This window comes from Podarcis cretensis, assembly GCF_951804945.1.
Source record: "Podarcis cretensis genome assembly, chromosome: 10".
NCBI lineage: Eukaryota > Metazoa > Chordata > Lepidosauria > Squamata > Lacertidae > Podarcis > Podarcis cretensis.
The window spans coordinates 28030615-28043140 of record NC_137179.1 but is presented as its reverse complement, the minus strand read 5'-3'; the positions used below and the strand labels follow the sequence as shown (position 1 = coordinate 28043140).

The 12526-nt window shown below is 43.7% G+C and overlaps 1 protein-coding gene across 2 annotated transcripts; it reads right to left on the bottom strand.

Annotated features, from left to right (window-relative positions):
* Positions 1-731: 731 nt before the first annotated feature.
* On the bottom strand, positions 732-11621 carry RASD2 (RASD family member 2). Of its 2 annotated transcripts, none has more exons than XM_079994514.1 (3): positions 10912-11621; positions 5263-5542; positions 732-4044 (listed from the first exon to the last, which is right to left on the bottom strand). In XM_079994514.1, the coding sequence occupies exons 2-3, from the start codon at positions 5531-5533 to the stop codon at positions 3515-3517; spliced, it is 801 nt and encodes a 266-aa protein (XP_079850640.1). In that variant the 5' UTR covers positions 5534-5542; positions 10912-11621; the 3' UTR covers positions 732-3514. The 2 variants fall into 2 exon arrangements, with proteins under 2 accessions (XP_079850640.1, XP_079850641.1); XM_079994515.1 differs by lacking the exon at positions 10912-11621 and adding an exon at positions 9206-9462.
* Positions 11622-12526: the final 905 nt, after the last annotated feature.

Here is a 12526-nt window from a genome sequence, read left to right as displayed (position 1 = left end):
TAGCAAAACATTATCTCCCCATGTCAAGGAACTGCCAACAGTGCCAGAGGCGGAGGGAAGGCTCCAGAGCGATGCCGGAGAGGGTCCCAGCAGGGAGAGAGGCAGCCCATCTGCTGGGGAAAGAAATCAGCGTAACACCAGGAGAGAAGGGGGGCAGATGGGGGAGTCGGAGAATAGGCTCCAGGACTCCTCACCGGAGACTAGTGGGGAGAGCATGGGTACTCCGCTGCCCACACCCTCCCTGCGCAGAAGACTTCCGCGCGGGGAGAGTAGGAGGAGACTTGGCGTCAAAGAACTTTTTTGCTGGAAGAAGTTTAAGAAACGGCCACTGACGGATTCTGTCAGCGACTGAGGCAGCCACGAAGTGAAGGGCTGTCCAGACAGAAAGGGTTCAACCAGGCAACCAAGCCAAGAGTGGCGACAACTTACGCATGAGCAACCCCCTAGAACCATTACACCCCGCAAACCAATTTCCCAGTCGGTGCTGATAGTAGCAGGATCGTGATTCCTCCTTGGCAGGAAGACTTGTGGTGTGGCATCTTTCCAGACCACAGAGCACCTGCTGAATAATTAAAAAAGCCTCTCATTTTAGTCTACAACGGTTCTTCCACTTCTCCATCAGAATCTGATTTTCTGAGCCCATCAGGAGACCCATCTTGAGACATCGCCCACCTCTGCTTTAGTTTACCACATTATATTTTGGAGAACATGCACAACATCTGAGACACAGCTAATAAATAAATCAGGTTTATTTGGAAAGGAATATAGATCTATATTAATGCAAGTTGTGAGACACCTGAAAATAATAGAGAAGGTTGCCATGGCACTAGAAACCAAGCGAAACTGTATTTTACATTTGCGAGGGAAGGAGGGTTCAGAATCGTGGAATCACAGAACAGTAGAGTTTGTAGGGACCCCAAAAGTCACCTAGTTTAACCCCCTGCAATACATAAGATGGGGGATATTTGTCTGTTAGGGGCTACTACCCTTAAGCCTCTGTTACCAGTCAGACGGCAGAGGAAATATTCATTCAGCATCAGCAGAACTTACAACGTTAAACAGTGTACACACAGCACTATTTACATATATACAGAATATGAGGTATAGTAAAACACAGAAGGTGTCAAATATTCAAGGGCTGGTACAACGTATCAGTCCACGTTGTCTACAGTGTCAACACTACTAAGACTGAAGTTCCCCCTCATTGCACTCAATCATATACACTCGCGCACACACTACAATGCATACCCATGTCTGAGGTATTTTTTTCTTAAAATGTCTGTTTTTAGTGCACACAGTTGCGTCAGCACGCTGAATTAGCAAAGGTGAAGTGAGAAGAAATAAGTGAGCTATGGGCAGAGGACCTCCACATGGGGACAAGTGAGAATTAAGAAGAGATGGGCCTGGTGTCCCATTCTTAAACCTGTGGCAGCTTCCTGTTCATGGTGAATGGGTAGCCAACTTCTGCAGTACATCCAAGGCATGCAAAACCCCATGTTCTGCTCAGATAAACACGTCCATTATGAACAGAGAGCTGTCATGGGTCTAAGCAGGGAAAGGAGCCACTGTTAAAAGGGTGTGTTTGTGTCATGTCATCATGCAGTGGTTCTGAGTGAAATTTCCCTCCTCTTTACAAAGATACTCCAGGTCTCAAGAGCCACTTGGGTGCTAGATTTTAAAACAGGGTTTGAGTGACAGACAGGTCTCATTTCGACATGACTATTTTTCTCCGCAGGAATCTTGCTATGAACAGATGGCTTTGACAGAAGCAAAACCATAGGTTTTATGCTGTTTTTTCTTTTTTAAAAAAAGAGAGAGATGTTTTACCATCCTAAAAGAAAACCCCATTTGCACACACTTATTCAGTACTCTGGTGACCCTGCTTCAGCGAATGTGATTTAGAAGACAGTCACATCCTAAACTAAACTTCACACCTTATATATTTTTGTGATCCTGTGAATGAGATCCTGTTATGATAACATTTTGCAGACATTTGAACACTAGGAATACAGTTGCAGGTCAGTCCTAATCATGCCGACTTGGAAGTAATAATCATTTTACTTCTCTGATTTGCCTTCTCCGAATTTTATGCTGTAGTTCTTTAGCCAGATAAAATGAAAATGCATATATTAGGGAACAGCATGAGCAAAATCACATATGTTTGTGAAAAGAACTGATAAATACATGTTAAATTTGGGGAAGTGCCTGCAAAAATGGGCAGAAAAATGATAATTTAGGCAAAATACACAGTAATATGAGGGTGAATTTCATGAGGCCTATTTAAAAAAAATGTTTGCAAACTGATGAGAAAATGTGGAGAACTGAACATAAGACTGGAAAAATGAGAAGTAGAGAGAAACTGAAATGGACAGACTCATCCATTGCTACCTGGGAGTCGGATTATACTCAGTGGTGCTTACTTCTGAGTAGGCATGCATCAGCCTTGTTAGTGTAAAAAAAGCTGGTGTTGGCCACTGGATAGATCATACCCACAGTGGTTGTATATAGTGGAGCGTAGAACAGAAACATTATAAGATAATTGAAATGGGAGGCAGGTGGGATTTGTAAATAGGAAATAGTAAAGTATCCCAAGTGTGTGTGTGTGTGTATAGTTCTTTCAAAGAACAGAAAATTGAATGAAGCAAAATCACATGAAGCTGTCAGATGTGCTGGTTTTTTTTTGTTTGTTTTTTACAGTACAACAATTTTAGTTACTGTACACATTATGTAACTGGAAAACAGTTGGCATTTCCAGATCATACTTGCTGATTAGCTCACATTTCAGTTAAAACAGACAATCTGCCATCTGGCTGTTGCTTGAGAAACAAAAACAAAGTTAAAGCTCTAATACAAAAGCGACATTTGCATTGACACTATGAAGAATTGCCACTGCCACAAAAAAAAGTGCATTTCTCCCCACAACTTCCAAATGTTCAAACATCCTTCTGACCTGACAAATCCAGAGATCCATGCCTGCCTTTTATATATACATTTGTCTTGGAAGTCACCACAGAACCAAGACAGGACACTGAATCATGGGTCTTATTTCTGAAGAGACCTGGAGGAAAACAATGGCACACGTTCATCTTCTCACCAAAGACTACCTGCTGCTTGATGAGAACTCAGCACTCCTACGTGGGGCAGGCCAGACCCATCCTGCACTAACTCCTGGTATAATGCTGAGCTCCAGCCTTCTTCACACACCCCGTTTATCCAAAGAAGAGAACACCAAATAGAAAAGTAGTTTTTAAAAAGAAGAAGGAACAAGTCACAGGTGCTGGGCACGGCAGTCACCTGCCAAGCAGCTTCAAGTATTTACAATATTTCCCTTTAAGTCACTTCTTTATACAAATGGTGCGGTACTTTTGACGAAGTGGTTTCAAGCACTGCTCTCATGAGTGCTTGCTACTGTCATCACCTGTAGCTCCCAAGTCCATTAGGAACTTGCTCCCGTCAGCCATTTTCTTTAAGGCACTGCATGTAGTGTATAGACTCCATCTTAGCAGAGCTTTCTTCACTGGATAGTGCATTTCTCCCTTTCTCTCGTTTGCCCTTCTCTGAGGACTTTGGATTTGATGTATTTCAGGTCGCTGTTGACACTGGGTCGGCGAGCAAAGGGGGAGATCATGCCATAGGCATCTGTCTCTTTGACCCTGTGCATCCTGAAGGATTTTTGGTGGAAGGTGTCCCCATACTGGACAGAGATCTTCCTGTGAAGGGCAGGACTCATCTCGTGGGGCAGCTTGGCCATGCTGAAAAGAACGTAGAACATCTCATTGACGTTGGTGTTCTTCTTGGCCGAGACTTCAAAGTAAGCACAGTTCTCATCGCTAGAGACCAGCTTCTCCGCTTCCTCAGAGCGAACTTTGCGGTAGAGTTCACCATGATCGTTTTTGTTGCCACAGATCACCATGGGTAGGTCACCTGTTTCCTTGGTCTTGTTCTTCAGGCAGGATTTGACTTCAAGGATCTGCTGCTGGAGCCTCTTGACCTCATCAAAGGACTCTCTGCTATCCAAACTGAACACTAAGATGAAAACGTCTCCTGCAATATTTCAAGAGGGGGAAACAAATTAAGCCAATCCGTTACAACCTCTCTTAGAAAAGATAATGGAAAAGTCGTACACAGCAAGGGATTTGTTTATCCCAACTATATTAAGAACATGAGAAGATCCTGTAGGATCACACCAGTAGTCCATCTAGCCCAACATACTGCTCCCACAGTGACCAAACAGATCACTATGAGGAGCAGGACTTGGGTGTGAGAGCACTTTCCCTTCCTGATGTTTCAACCAACTGGTATTCAGAAGCATACTTCCTCACTCTGTGATATAACCAAACATATGGTACAGTATAACCAAAACATTTAGAGAACCTGTGTTTGGATAAAAGGAATGCTATTTACAGAGCTTTCATTGTAAAGAATGGAATGAATTAAGATGGCATGGATTTTTAGCAAAATAATGTTTTATAACAACATTCTGACAGGTCTATCAAACTTTTGCATGTGTGCCAAAATCCTCCTCTTGTCCCCCCCCCCCCTTTACTAGGATTGCATGGCTGTGGTGAGATCTTGCCAGAACCCAGAAGCCTCCATAGCCATATCTCCTTGCTTCTCCGGCAGTGGGGGTGGGGCAGCGGGGCACACCTGCAAAGGTGCTCCTTGGATTATGCTGCCTGAGGCGGCTGCCTCAGTTTGCCTCATGGATGGGCCGATCCTAGCATTATTTCATTATCTGGATACCTGGTTTTTCTTACAGTTTTGACCTGACCAGACTCATTTCTGTTCTCAGTGGAATACTAAGGTGGGCCCAGAGAGTTATTATATCTCACTCTGTGTTTTACATTTTCTATATACAGCCAGTGAGATACTATCATCATCATCATCATCATCATCATCATCATCATCATCATCAACATCACCCCTTTGAGCTACAGACTCCCAAGCCATATCACAGACTTCTCCAGAAACTTATTTCAGTTAAGAGCTCCTTGCCATGTTGCACAAGGGCTCTTTGTTCAGGAAACCCAAACTGTTCTTGAGCACAGGGAGGTGGCAGAATTCTGTGGATCCCAGCTGGCAACTCCTTGGAGATGGGAGTACAAAGATAACATGAGCCAAACCTTGCAAACAGGCATTGCAAGCACCTGGGACTGATTTGAACCCTTGCCTCTCCTTCCCCAAACTGATGTGCATTGACTTGGGTTCACTAGGAGGAGCCCCTGGTAACCCCCTCCTCTCACACACAATCACACGTCTAACCTGTGAGTATGGAAAGTCTCCTCATGGCAGGGAACGGATGGTTCCCAGATGTGTCCAAGATGTCTAGCTGATACATATCACCCCGGATGTTGTAGACTTTGCGATGGAAATCCTCAATCGTGGGTGTGTACTGGTCCTCAAAGCGGCCATTGAGAAACCGCGAGACGATGGAGCTCTTGCCCACCCTGGAGGCTCCAAGGACAACCATGCGGTAGGAGTTTTTGGCTGGCACGTTCAAGGTGCAGTTCCCACTGGACATAGTCTTCATCATTGCTTAGATCTGCACAGATAAAAAAAGAGATACGGTTTTATCGTCAGCATGAAGAAATCAACAGCAGGAACACCAATCTGGTGACTTTACCAGGAACTACAAATCCCATCCTCGCTGTCTATTGGCCATGCTGATGGGAGCTGTAGTCTGGGTTGGGAAAGACTGGGCTGCAGCAAACTAGGAAATGGCTACAGCAATATATACAAGCCAGCAGAATAACAGAAGAGTAGGTCGCCTACACCCAGGGAAGCTGTTTTGTTGTGTTAAAAAAGAATGGATTTTCTAAGCAGCAAAAAGGAAGCTCAACAGGGAAAGCATAGAATCATAGAGTTGGAAGGGACCACAGGGATCATCTAGTCTAACCCCCTGCAATGCAGGAATCCACATTTTGCCCAATGTGGGGCTTGAACCCACAACCCTGAGATTAAGAGTCTCATGCTCTACTGACTGAGCTATCCCATGCCCTATAAAAGGTGAGTGAGCGAACTGATTATTCCACAGCAATTGCCTGCGTGGAATCGGCCATTGTCTTATCTCTTGCAATTCATGAACAGAGGGTCCCAGATGAGAAAACAAATGAGACAATGGTTACACAAACAGAGCGTAAGCATGCCAGTCATTGAAAACTACAGGGACTCTTGAGACTCCAAACACATCTTTCATTCACCAAACCTGTTGCACGACAAAAAGGAGAATTAAAGCACAGTACTCCATAAAGCAAGGGACGCAGGTGGCACTGTGGGTTAAACCACAGAGCCTAGGGCTTCCGGATCAGAAGGTTTGAATCCCTGTGATGGGGTGAGCTCCCGTTGCTCGGTCCCTGCTCCTGCCAACCTAGCAGTTTGAAAGCACACCAGTGCAAGTAGATAAATAGGTACCACTCTGGCAGGAAGGTAAACAGCGTTTCCGTACACTGCTCTGGTTTGCCAGAAGTGGCTTAGTCATGCTGGCCACATGACCTGGAAGCTGTATGCTGGCTCCCTTGGCCAATAAAGCGAGATGAGCCCCGCAACCCCAGAGTCGTCCGCAACTGGACCTAATGTTCAGGGGTCCCTTTACCTTTACCCCATAAAGCAGGGGTGGGGAACCTGGGGATTACAACACTCATCATCCCTGGCCACTGGCCATGCTGGTTGGGTCTGATGGCAGCTGAAGTCCAGCAACCACCAGAGGCTCACAGGTTTTCTATTACGGTAATAAAGAAATGTTACAAGGTATGTTTGCTTTGATTTCTAGGAACCTTATTCAAGAGGATTAGTTTTACTAGTCTGCTACAGCCAGTGGTGGCTGGTCCTCATTGGTACAAAAGGCCCAGAAGTCAAGAGTAGGAGGAGCCAGAGCGAGTGACAGGCAGAGCCAATTAATTCCTGCTTTGTCCCATCCTCCTCCCTGTTGAGTCCTACAAGGGCATCCCTGAGACTAAGCAGCAGCAGGAGGAGGAGGATAGGCAGTTCTGCCCCCCCCGGCACCTGTTGTAAATAGGAAGGCAGGTGAGCTGCAGGAGTTGGCTGAGGGCAGACTGAGGTTTTTGGGATAGTGCCCCAATCTCTCTAAGAAACCAGCCTCCCTGGTTATAGCAAGCATTGTCAGAGGGAGATAAAAAATACGGGAACACACACACACATTGCATCTTATAGACTGAAAAATTTATTGTTGCTTAAGCTTATGTGGACTACAGCCAACTTTATCAGCTGCATGGATCTGGAAGATATAGATTTCTACATGATATAGAGGGAGGGGGGAACTGTAAACAATGCAGCAACAAGGCAAAACTCAGAGAAAGATGTTATGAAAGACAAAGCGGGTTCTCAATGTGCTATTTAGTTTATGTACTCTTTATGCAATGTTACATTTCAAATGACATATGGCTATAGCTATAGATATATCTGTTTAAGAACATCAGAGGAGCCCTCCTGGATCAGAACAAAGGCTCATCAACTTCTTATTTCACAGTGACCATCCATATGCCCATGGGAAGCTCCAAATCAGGGTCACCCTTGCTTATTTCCCAAGCCATCTTTTAAAACATCTCGACTAATTTTCTAACCTGTGGAAGTATAAAAAGTGAAATAGCAAAACCGTTGTCATGGCTGACAAAAAAAGCCTTGGGGCATCTCTCTTGGGAAAAAACCATATGAACCAGCGCCCCTATGAGCATTGTTCTAGAACCCCAAATGAGGATGGAGCATTATTTTGTCATGTGAATTGAGAGTCACATCTGTTGCTCTGCTCACTTTTGCCTCTGGCTGCATCCGCCACCAACATGCAGCTCCAGGTGTGTTGCCCATAGGGCAATACAGCCTTCAAGCTGAGCAAGCTTCCCCAACCCTGCCCTAGTTCTTCTAAAGATGATCTTTCATCTTACACTAGGGCAGGAAGGGGGAAACCTGTGGGTTTTTTTTAGATATTGTTGCTCCCCAGCTCCCCTCAGCTGCAGCCAGCAGAGCCAGGAATGATGGGATTTGTAATCCAACAGCATCCAGATAATTTCTCACCCCTGCACTAGGGTTATAGTCCTATGCACACTTATAATGAAATCAGAAACATGTCTACTTGGAAGTAAATCCTATTGATTGCAATGGGGTTTACTTGCAGGTAAATGGGATTAGGATTGCAGCCTCTGTTGTAAATCCCACTGAACTCAGTGGGGTTCACCTCTGAATAAAAGTGCTTTGGATCCCCCAGTAAATAACTTCATTGTGTTTTCCCACTATTCTTCATGTCAAGGTGCTTTATCCCTGTGTTTGGATGTCACGCAGATAGAGTTTCTGTCCCACATTTGAGCCGAGGATGTTGTATGACCTAGATAGTGAAGTCTAATAAATCACAGGTCCACTTAAAAAGCATTATCTGCCATTGAATCAGCCCAGTTGTAGCAATTAATTGATCAATGCTTTGTGCCCTGTTTAAAACACAACCCCCTCCATTTACTGTGTTGCAATGAAAACATCTATCTATCATCTATCTATCTATATCATCTATCATCTATCATCTATCATCTATCATCTATCATCTATCATCTATCTATTTATCTATTATCTACCTACCTACCTACCTATCTATCATCTATCTATCTCTCTGTCCGTCTGTCTGTCTAATGGTGCTTAATATCATAATCAGCTGTTTATAGTCCATCTTGACAGATTTGGACATCCCACTATTACACACACACATTAATACTTGCATGTTGTATTGGCAATAATATATTTTTCTTTCCCATGCAGATTTAGTCTGTAGCTCTCTTTTACACCCCCCCCCACCAAAAAAACAAACCCCCTTTTCAGCATTCCACTACAACCTCATCTTAAAGAGGTGGGAAGCAAAGCAAAGGCAGTTTGAATGTCTTGCCCAAGGTCAAGCAAGTGGCACTGGTACTTGGTACTCAAACTCCTTCTCCGCCTTCACTAAACTGTCTAATTTATTACCTTAGTAGAGATATTTACTTTACTATTTATTATTACATACATCCCCTCAATAGCTCAGTCGGTAGAGCATGAGACTCTTAATGTCAGGGTCATGAATTTAAGCCCCACACTGGGCAAAAGATTCCTGCATTGCCGGAGGTTGGACCCTCAAAGGTGGGGTACAAATAATAAAATGTATTATTATTATTATTATTATTATTATTATTATTATTATTATTACAATTCTATGATTCTCTGTATATCTCACCATTCCTTCAAGCAGTTCAAGGGGGAATATATTCAGTTTTCTTCTCTCCATAATATCCTCACAACAACCTTGTGAGGTGGGGGACTAGCCCAAGGCAAGCTTCATGTCTGAATGTGGCTTTGAACCCTAGTCTCCCAGGCCCCAGTCTGATGCTGCAACCACTACACCACATTGGCTCTCTTGGTACAGGCACACCTCAAAAAGTGGAGGTTCAGAGCTACAGAAGTAAATGGAGACATTGGGTTGCATCCAGCTAATTTAAACTCTGAATAGACTCACGGAAATGAATGGACCTAAGTTAGCCATAGCCATTTATTTATTTATCTAAGTAGAAACTAGCATGGGATGCAACGGGTAGCTTTTCAGTAGAGCACCCAGATTGTAGTCTTATTCGTATTGCTTTATGACGCTTTTGTTGCAATCTGGTTCCATTTGCCCAGGTACTGATTCCGAAAGGGCTTCTAAACATTCCATCTGTTAGCTTTTTAACTTAGTGCACAGAGGTCCACTTTGATTCCTGCAGCCACCGTTCTTCTAATTGCCTCTGAAATTCCAAAGTGAAGCTGTTTTCTTTCATGCACCACACAGACTCTCTCTCTTCCCTTCTCCGTGTTGCTGCAGCTTTTCTGACTCACCAAAATCACCTTTATTGTCTCACAGAACACCCCTCAGGGTGTGTGTGTGTGTGTGTGTGTGCATGTGCACACCCACCCAAACGGTACATTATAAAAAATGAACAAGGATGTCTTGCCCATTTACTAGTTATGAGATATAGATAGATGATAGATAGATAGATGATAGATAGATAGATAGATAGATAGATAGATAGATATAGATATATAGATAGATGATAGAGGCTTTTTAATATCAGGTTCATGCTATTTACCGTAAGTCCCTCACTAATTTAAGGGTATCATATTAGCCCATCCTTACATCCACATGTTGAATGTTAGCACTTTCTCTCAAGAAACTACTCTAGCTAGTTTCCTAACAGCATATCATCATCATCTGCTTGATAAAAGACACAGAGCGGACAAATGTTGACAGTAAGGTCACTCCACAAGCCAGCTGGTGGCTTGTCTTTGCCAACTTCCCCATCCCTTTTCTGGAGCCTCTCGGTTATGCATTTCTAATGTAAAAGCATCAGTGGGTCCTAAACTGGTATCTTTCCCAGTCACATCCCATCCCTATATTTGCTTGTGGAGCAGCTGAGATTGAAATTCCATGTCTCATATGGCTCAGTTCTTAAAAGTGATTGAAAACACACTCATCCCCTTTCCCCCAATCCTGTATACACAAGGTAGGCACCAGGGAGAACACATAAAGATGATCCAGGTATAGAGAAATGTCATGGGGATGGACAGACAACCTGCATCAGAAACCTGCTTTGGGGGGCTATCTAACCGATTTCTTTTCTTTTCTGTCTTGGTGCTTGCCCCAGAGCATCTAAAGCAGACAAAACTGCTATGTAGCATCCGCAGGGTATATAATGGCAAGCTTCAGTTCTCTCACACTTTATTTACTGTCCTTTCATGCTTAAAAGACAGGAAAAAAAGAAGAGAAAAGATCACAAGAAACAATGCAGAATAGCTAGCTCTGCTCTCGGCTACAAAGTCCCACAACCCCCTTCCCTTTAAAAACCCATCTAGACACTGTTGCTTGGAGATATTATTCTACACATCTAGCTACAAAGCTCCTTCATTTACCTTTCTCTTTCTTTGGAAGGGAAATACTGGCTCCTCTTGCAGTCAGCAGCGTTGGCTCAGCGGACTGAATCAGCAGCAGCAGCAGCAGCAGCAGCAGCAGCAACTGCTGCTTGTAGTCCTTGAAGCTGATGCTTTCTGCCCAAACCTCCCGTTCTGTCACTCCTGTATTCAAGAGAGGGAAGGACAACTTCAGCGCTTCAGCAGCTGTTCCCACACACAGAGAGTCTTTGCTGAATCAGAAGACACACATGGCTCAAAGTTTGTTCTTCAAAAACCAGCAGTTGCCTTTTTTTCATCTGGGCTCTTGAGGAGAGATGTTTGTGTGTGTGTGTGTCCTCTCTTTTTCTCTTTCTTCACACTGCTCTCAGTTTACTCCAAAACAGAGCTGGCAGTCTCCTCCTCAAGCTCGCACAGTTGTTTGTCTTGTAACTTGAAATTCAGATAACTCATTTGGAGAATGAGAGGGGGCTCTGGTGCGACATCTATCCTTTGGAACGGGTGAGTGCATCTCCCAGGCCTATATGTTCCTTCTTGCACAGCTTCAAGGCAGGAAAGAGAAATGGATAAAAGGCAAGAGAGATGATGATGATGATGGATTGATAAATCAATAAATAGAAAATTTCCTTTAAAATCAGCCTTTGATGGTTTTTGGAAGAATAAGCGAGAGATTTTCTTTCTAAAAGCTAAGCGCTCTTTAATGTTTTGCACTACTCAAGTGACTTTATATATGTGTGTATTCTCCCTCTTTCCCTCTCTATATCTCTCCCTGCCTCTCTCCTTCATTCAGCAGCTGGTAAATTTCTGGTAAGTTTCTTTTTGTAGATTTCACAGTTAACTGAATCACTGTTCCCCTGAAATCAATGGGAAAGCTGCCAAGGGCTGGGGGGAGGGGGCGGTGGACAGTTCCGTAGAAAGCACAGGAGGAAACTTTCATTGAAAACAAAGTATTTACAGATTTGGGTTTGTTATTTTCTCCTTGTTTATTCCAAAGATAGGAAGTCTGGGTTGGAGGAGTGTAGTAATGATTTCGCAATCCAAATGGAGACTCACGCTCCCCAACCCCGCAGAGTCATTGAGCAAACCAGCACCTGAGCGAACGACTGCTTTTTTTTGATACCCTAAAAATGCATAAACCTTTCAAAACGGCATATATCTTTCTTCCAGTGTTTTTTGCTAGAAGGAAGCTGCTCAACCTAATAAGGATATTCTGTGTTGCTGTAGATATCTGTGATTGCTCTTTTGAGGCAGATAATCTCCTCCTGCAATGTTTAGCTGCTGTTAGGTATTCATCACATTGCTGGCTGATTAACTCTGACCCAAGAGCTGGATTAGATTGAGGGTGGCAAATGGTGTGGGACTTCGTTCCCAGTGTGCTTTCTTGTGACAAATCCACACAACTCATTATCATCAAAGGATGGACCTTGATCTTATGGTGCAAGAAGTGCCTGTCTCCGAGATAACTGAATGTCTCTGGAAACCTTCAAAGGCATTTGCTCACTAATCTGACTTTGTTTGGCTCCCTCTTTAGCCATTTACCTTAGTACCATGGTTGGACATTCACCTTAAGTAAAGACAGATGTGTTATGTGTCCCATGTTATCATATCTGGGAAGGGG

Excerpts from the sequence above, each read along its gene's own strand:
- RASD2 (XM_079994514.1), bottom strand. The coding sequence starts at position 5,533 with ATGATGAAGACTATGTCCAGTGGGAACTGCACCTTGAACGTGCCAGCC. Across the intron at positions 4,045-5,262 it reads GAGACTTTCCATACTCACAG|GAGACGTTTTCATCTTAGTG; the intron begins GTTAGACGTGTG and ends GAAATATTGCAG.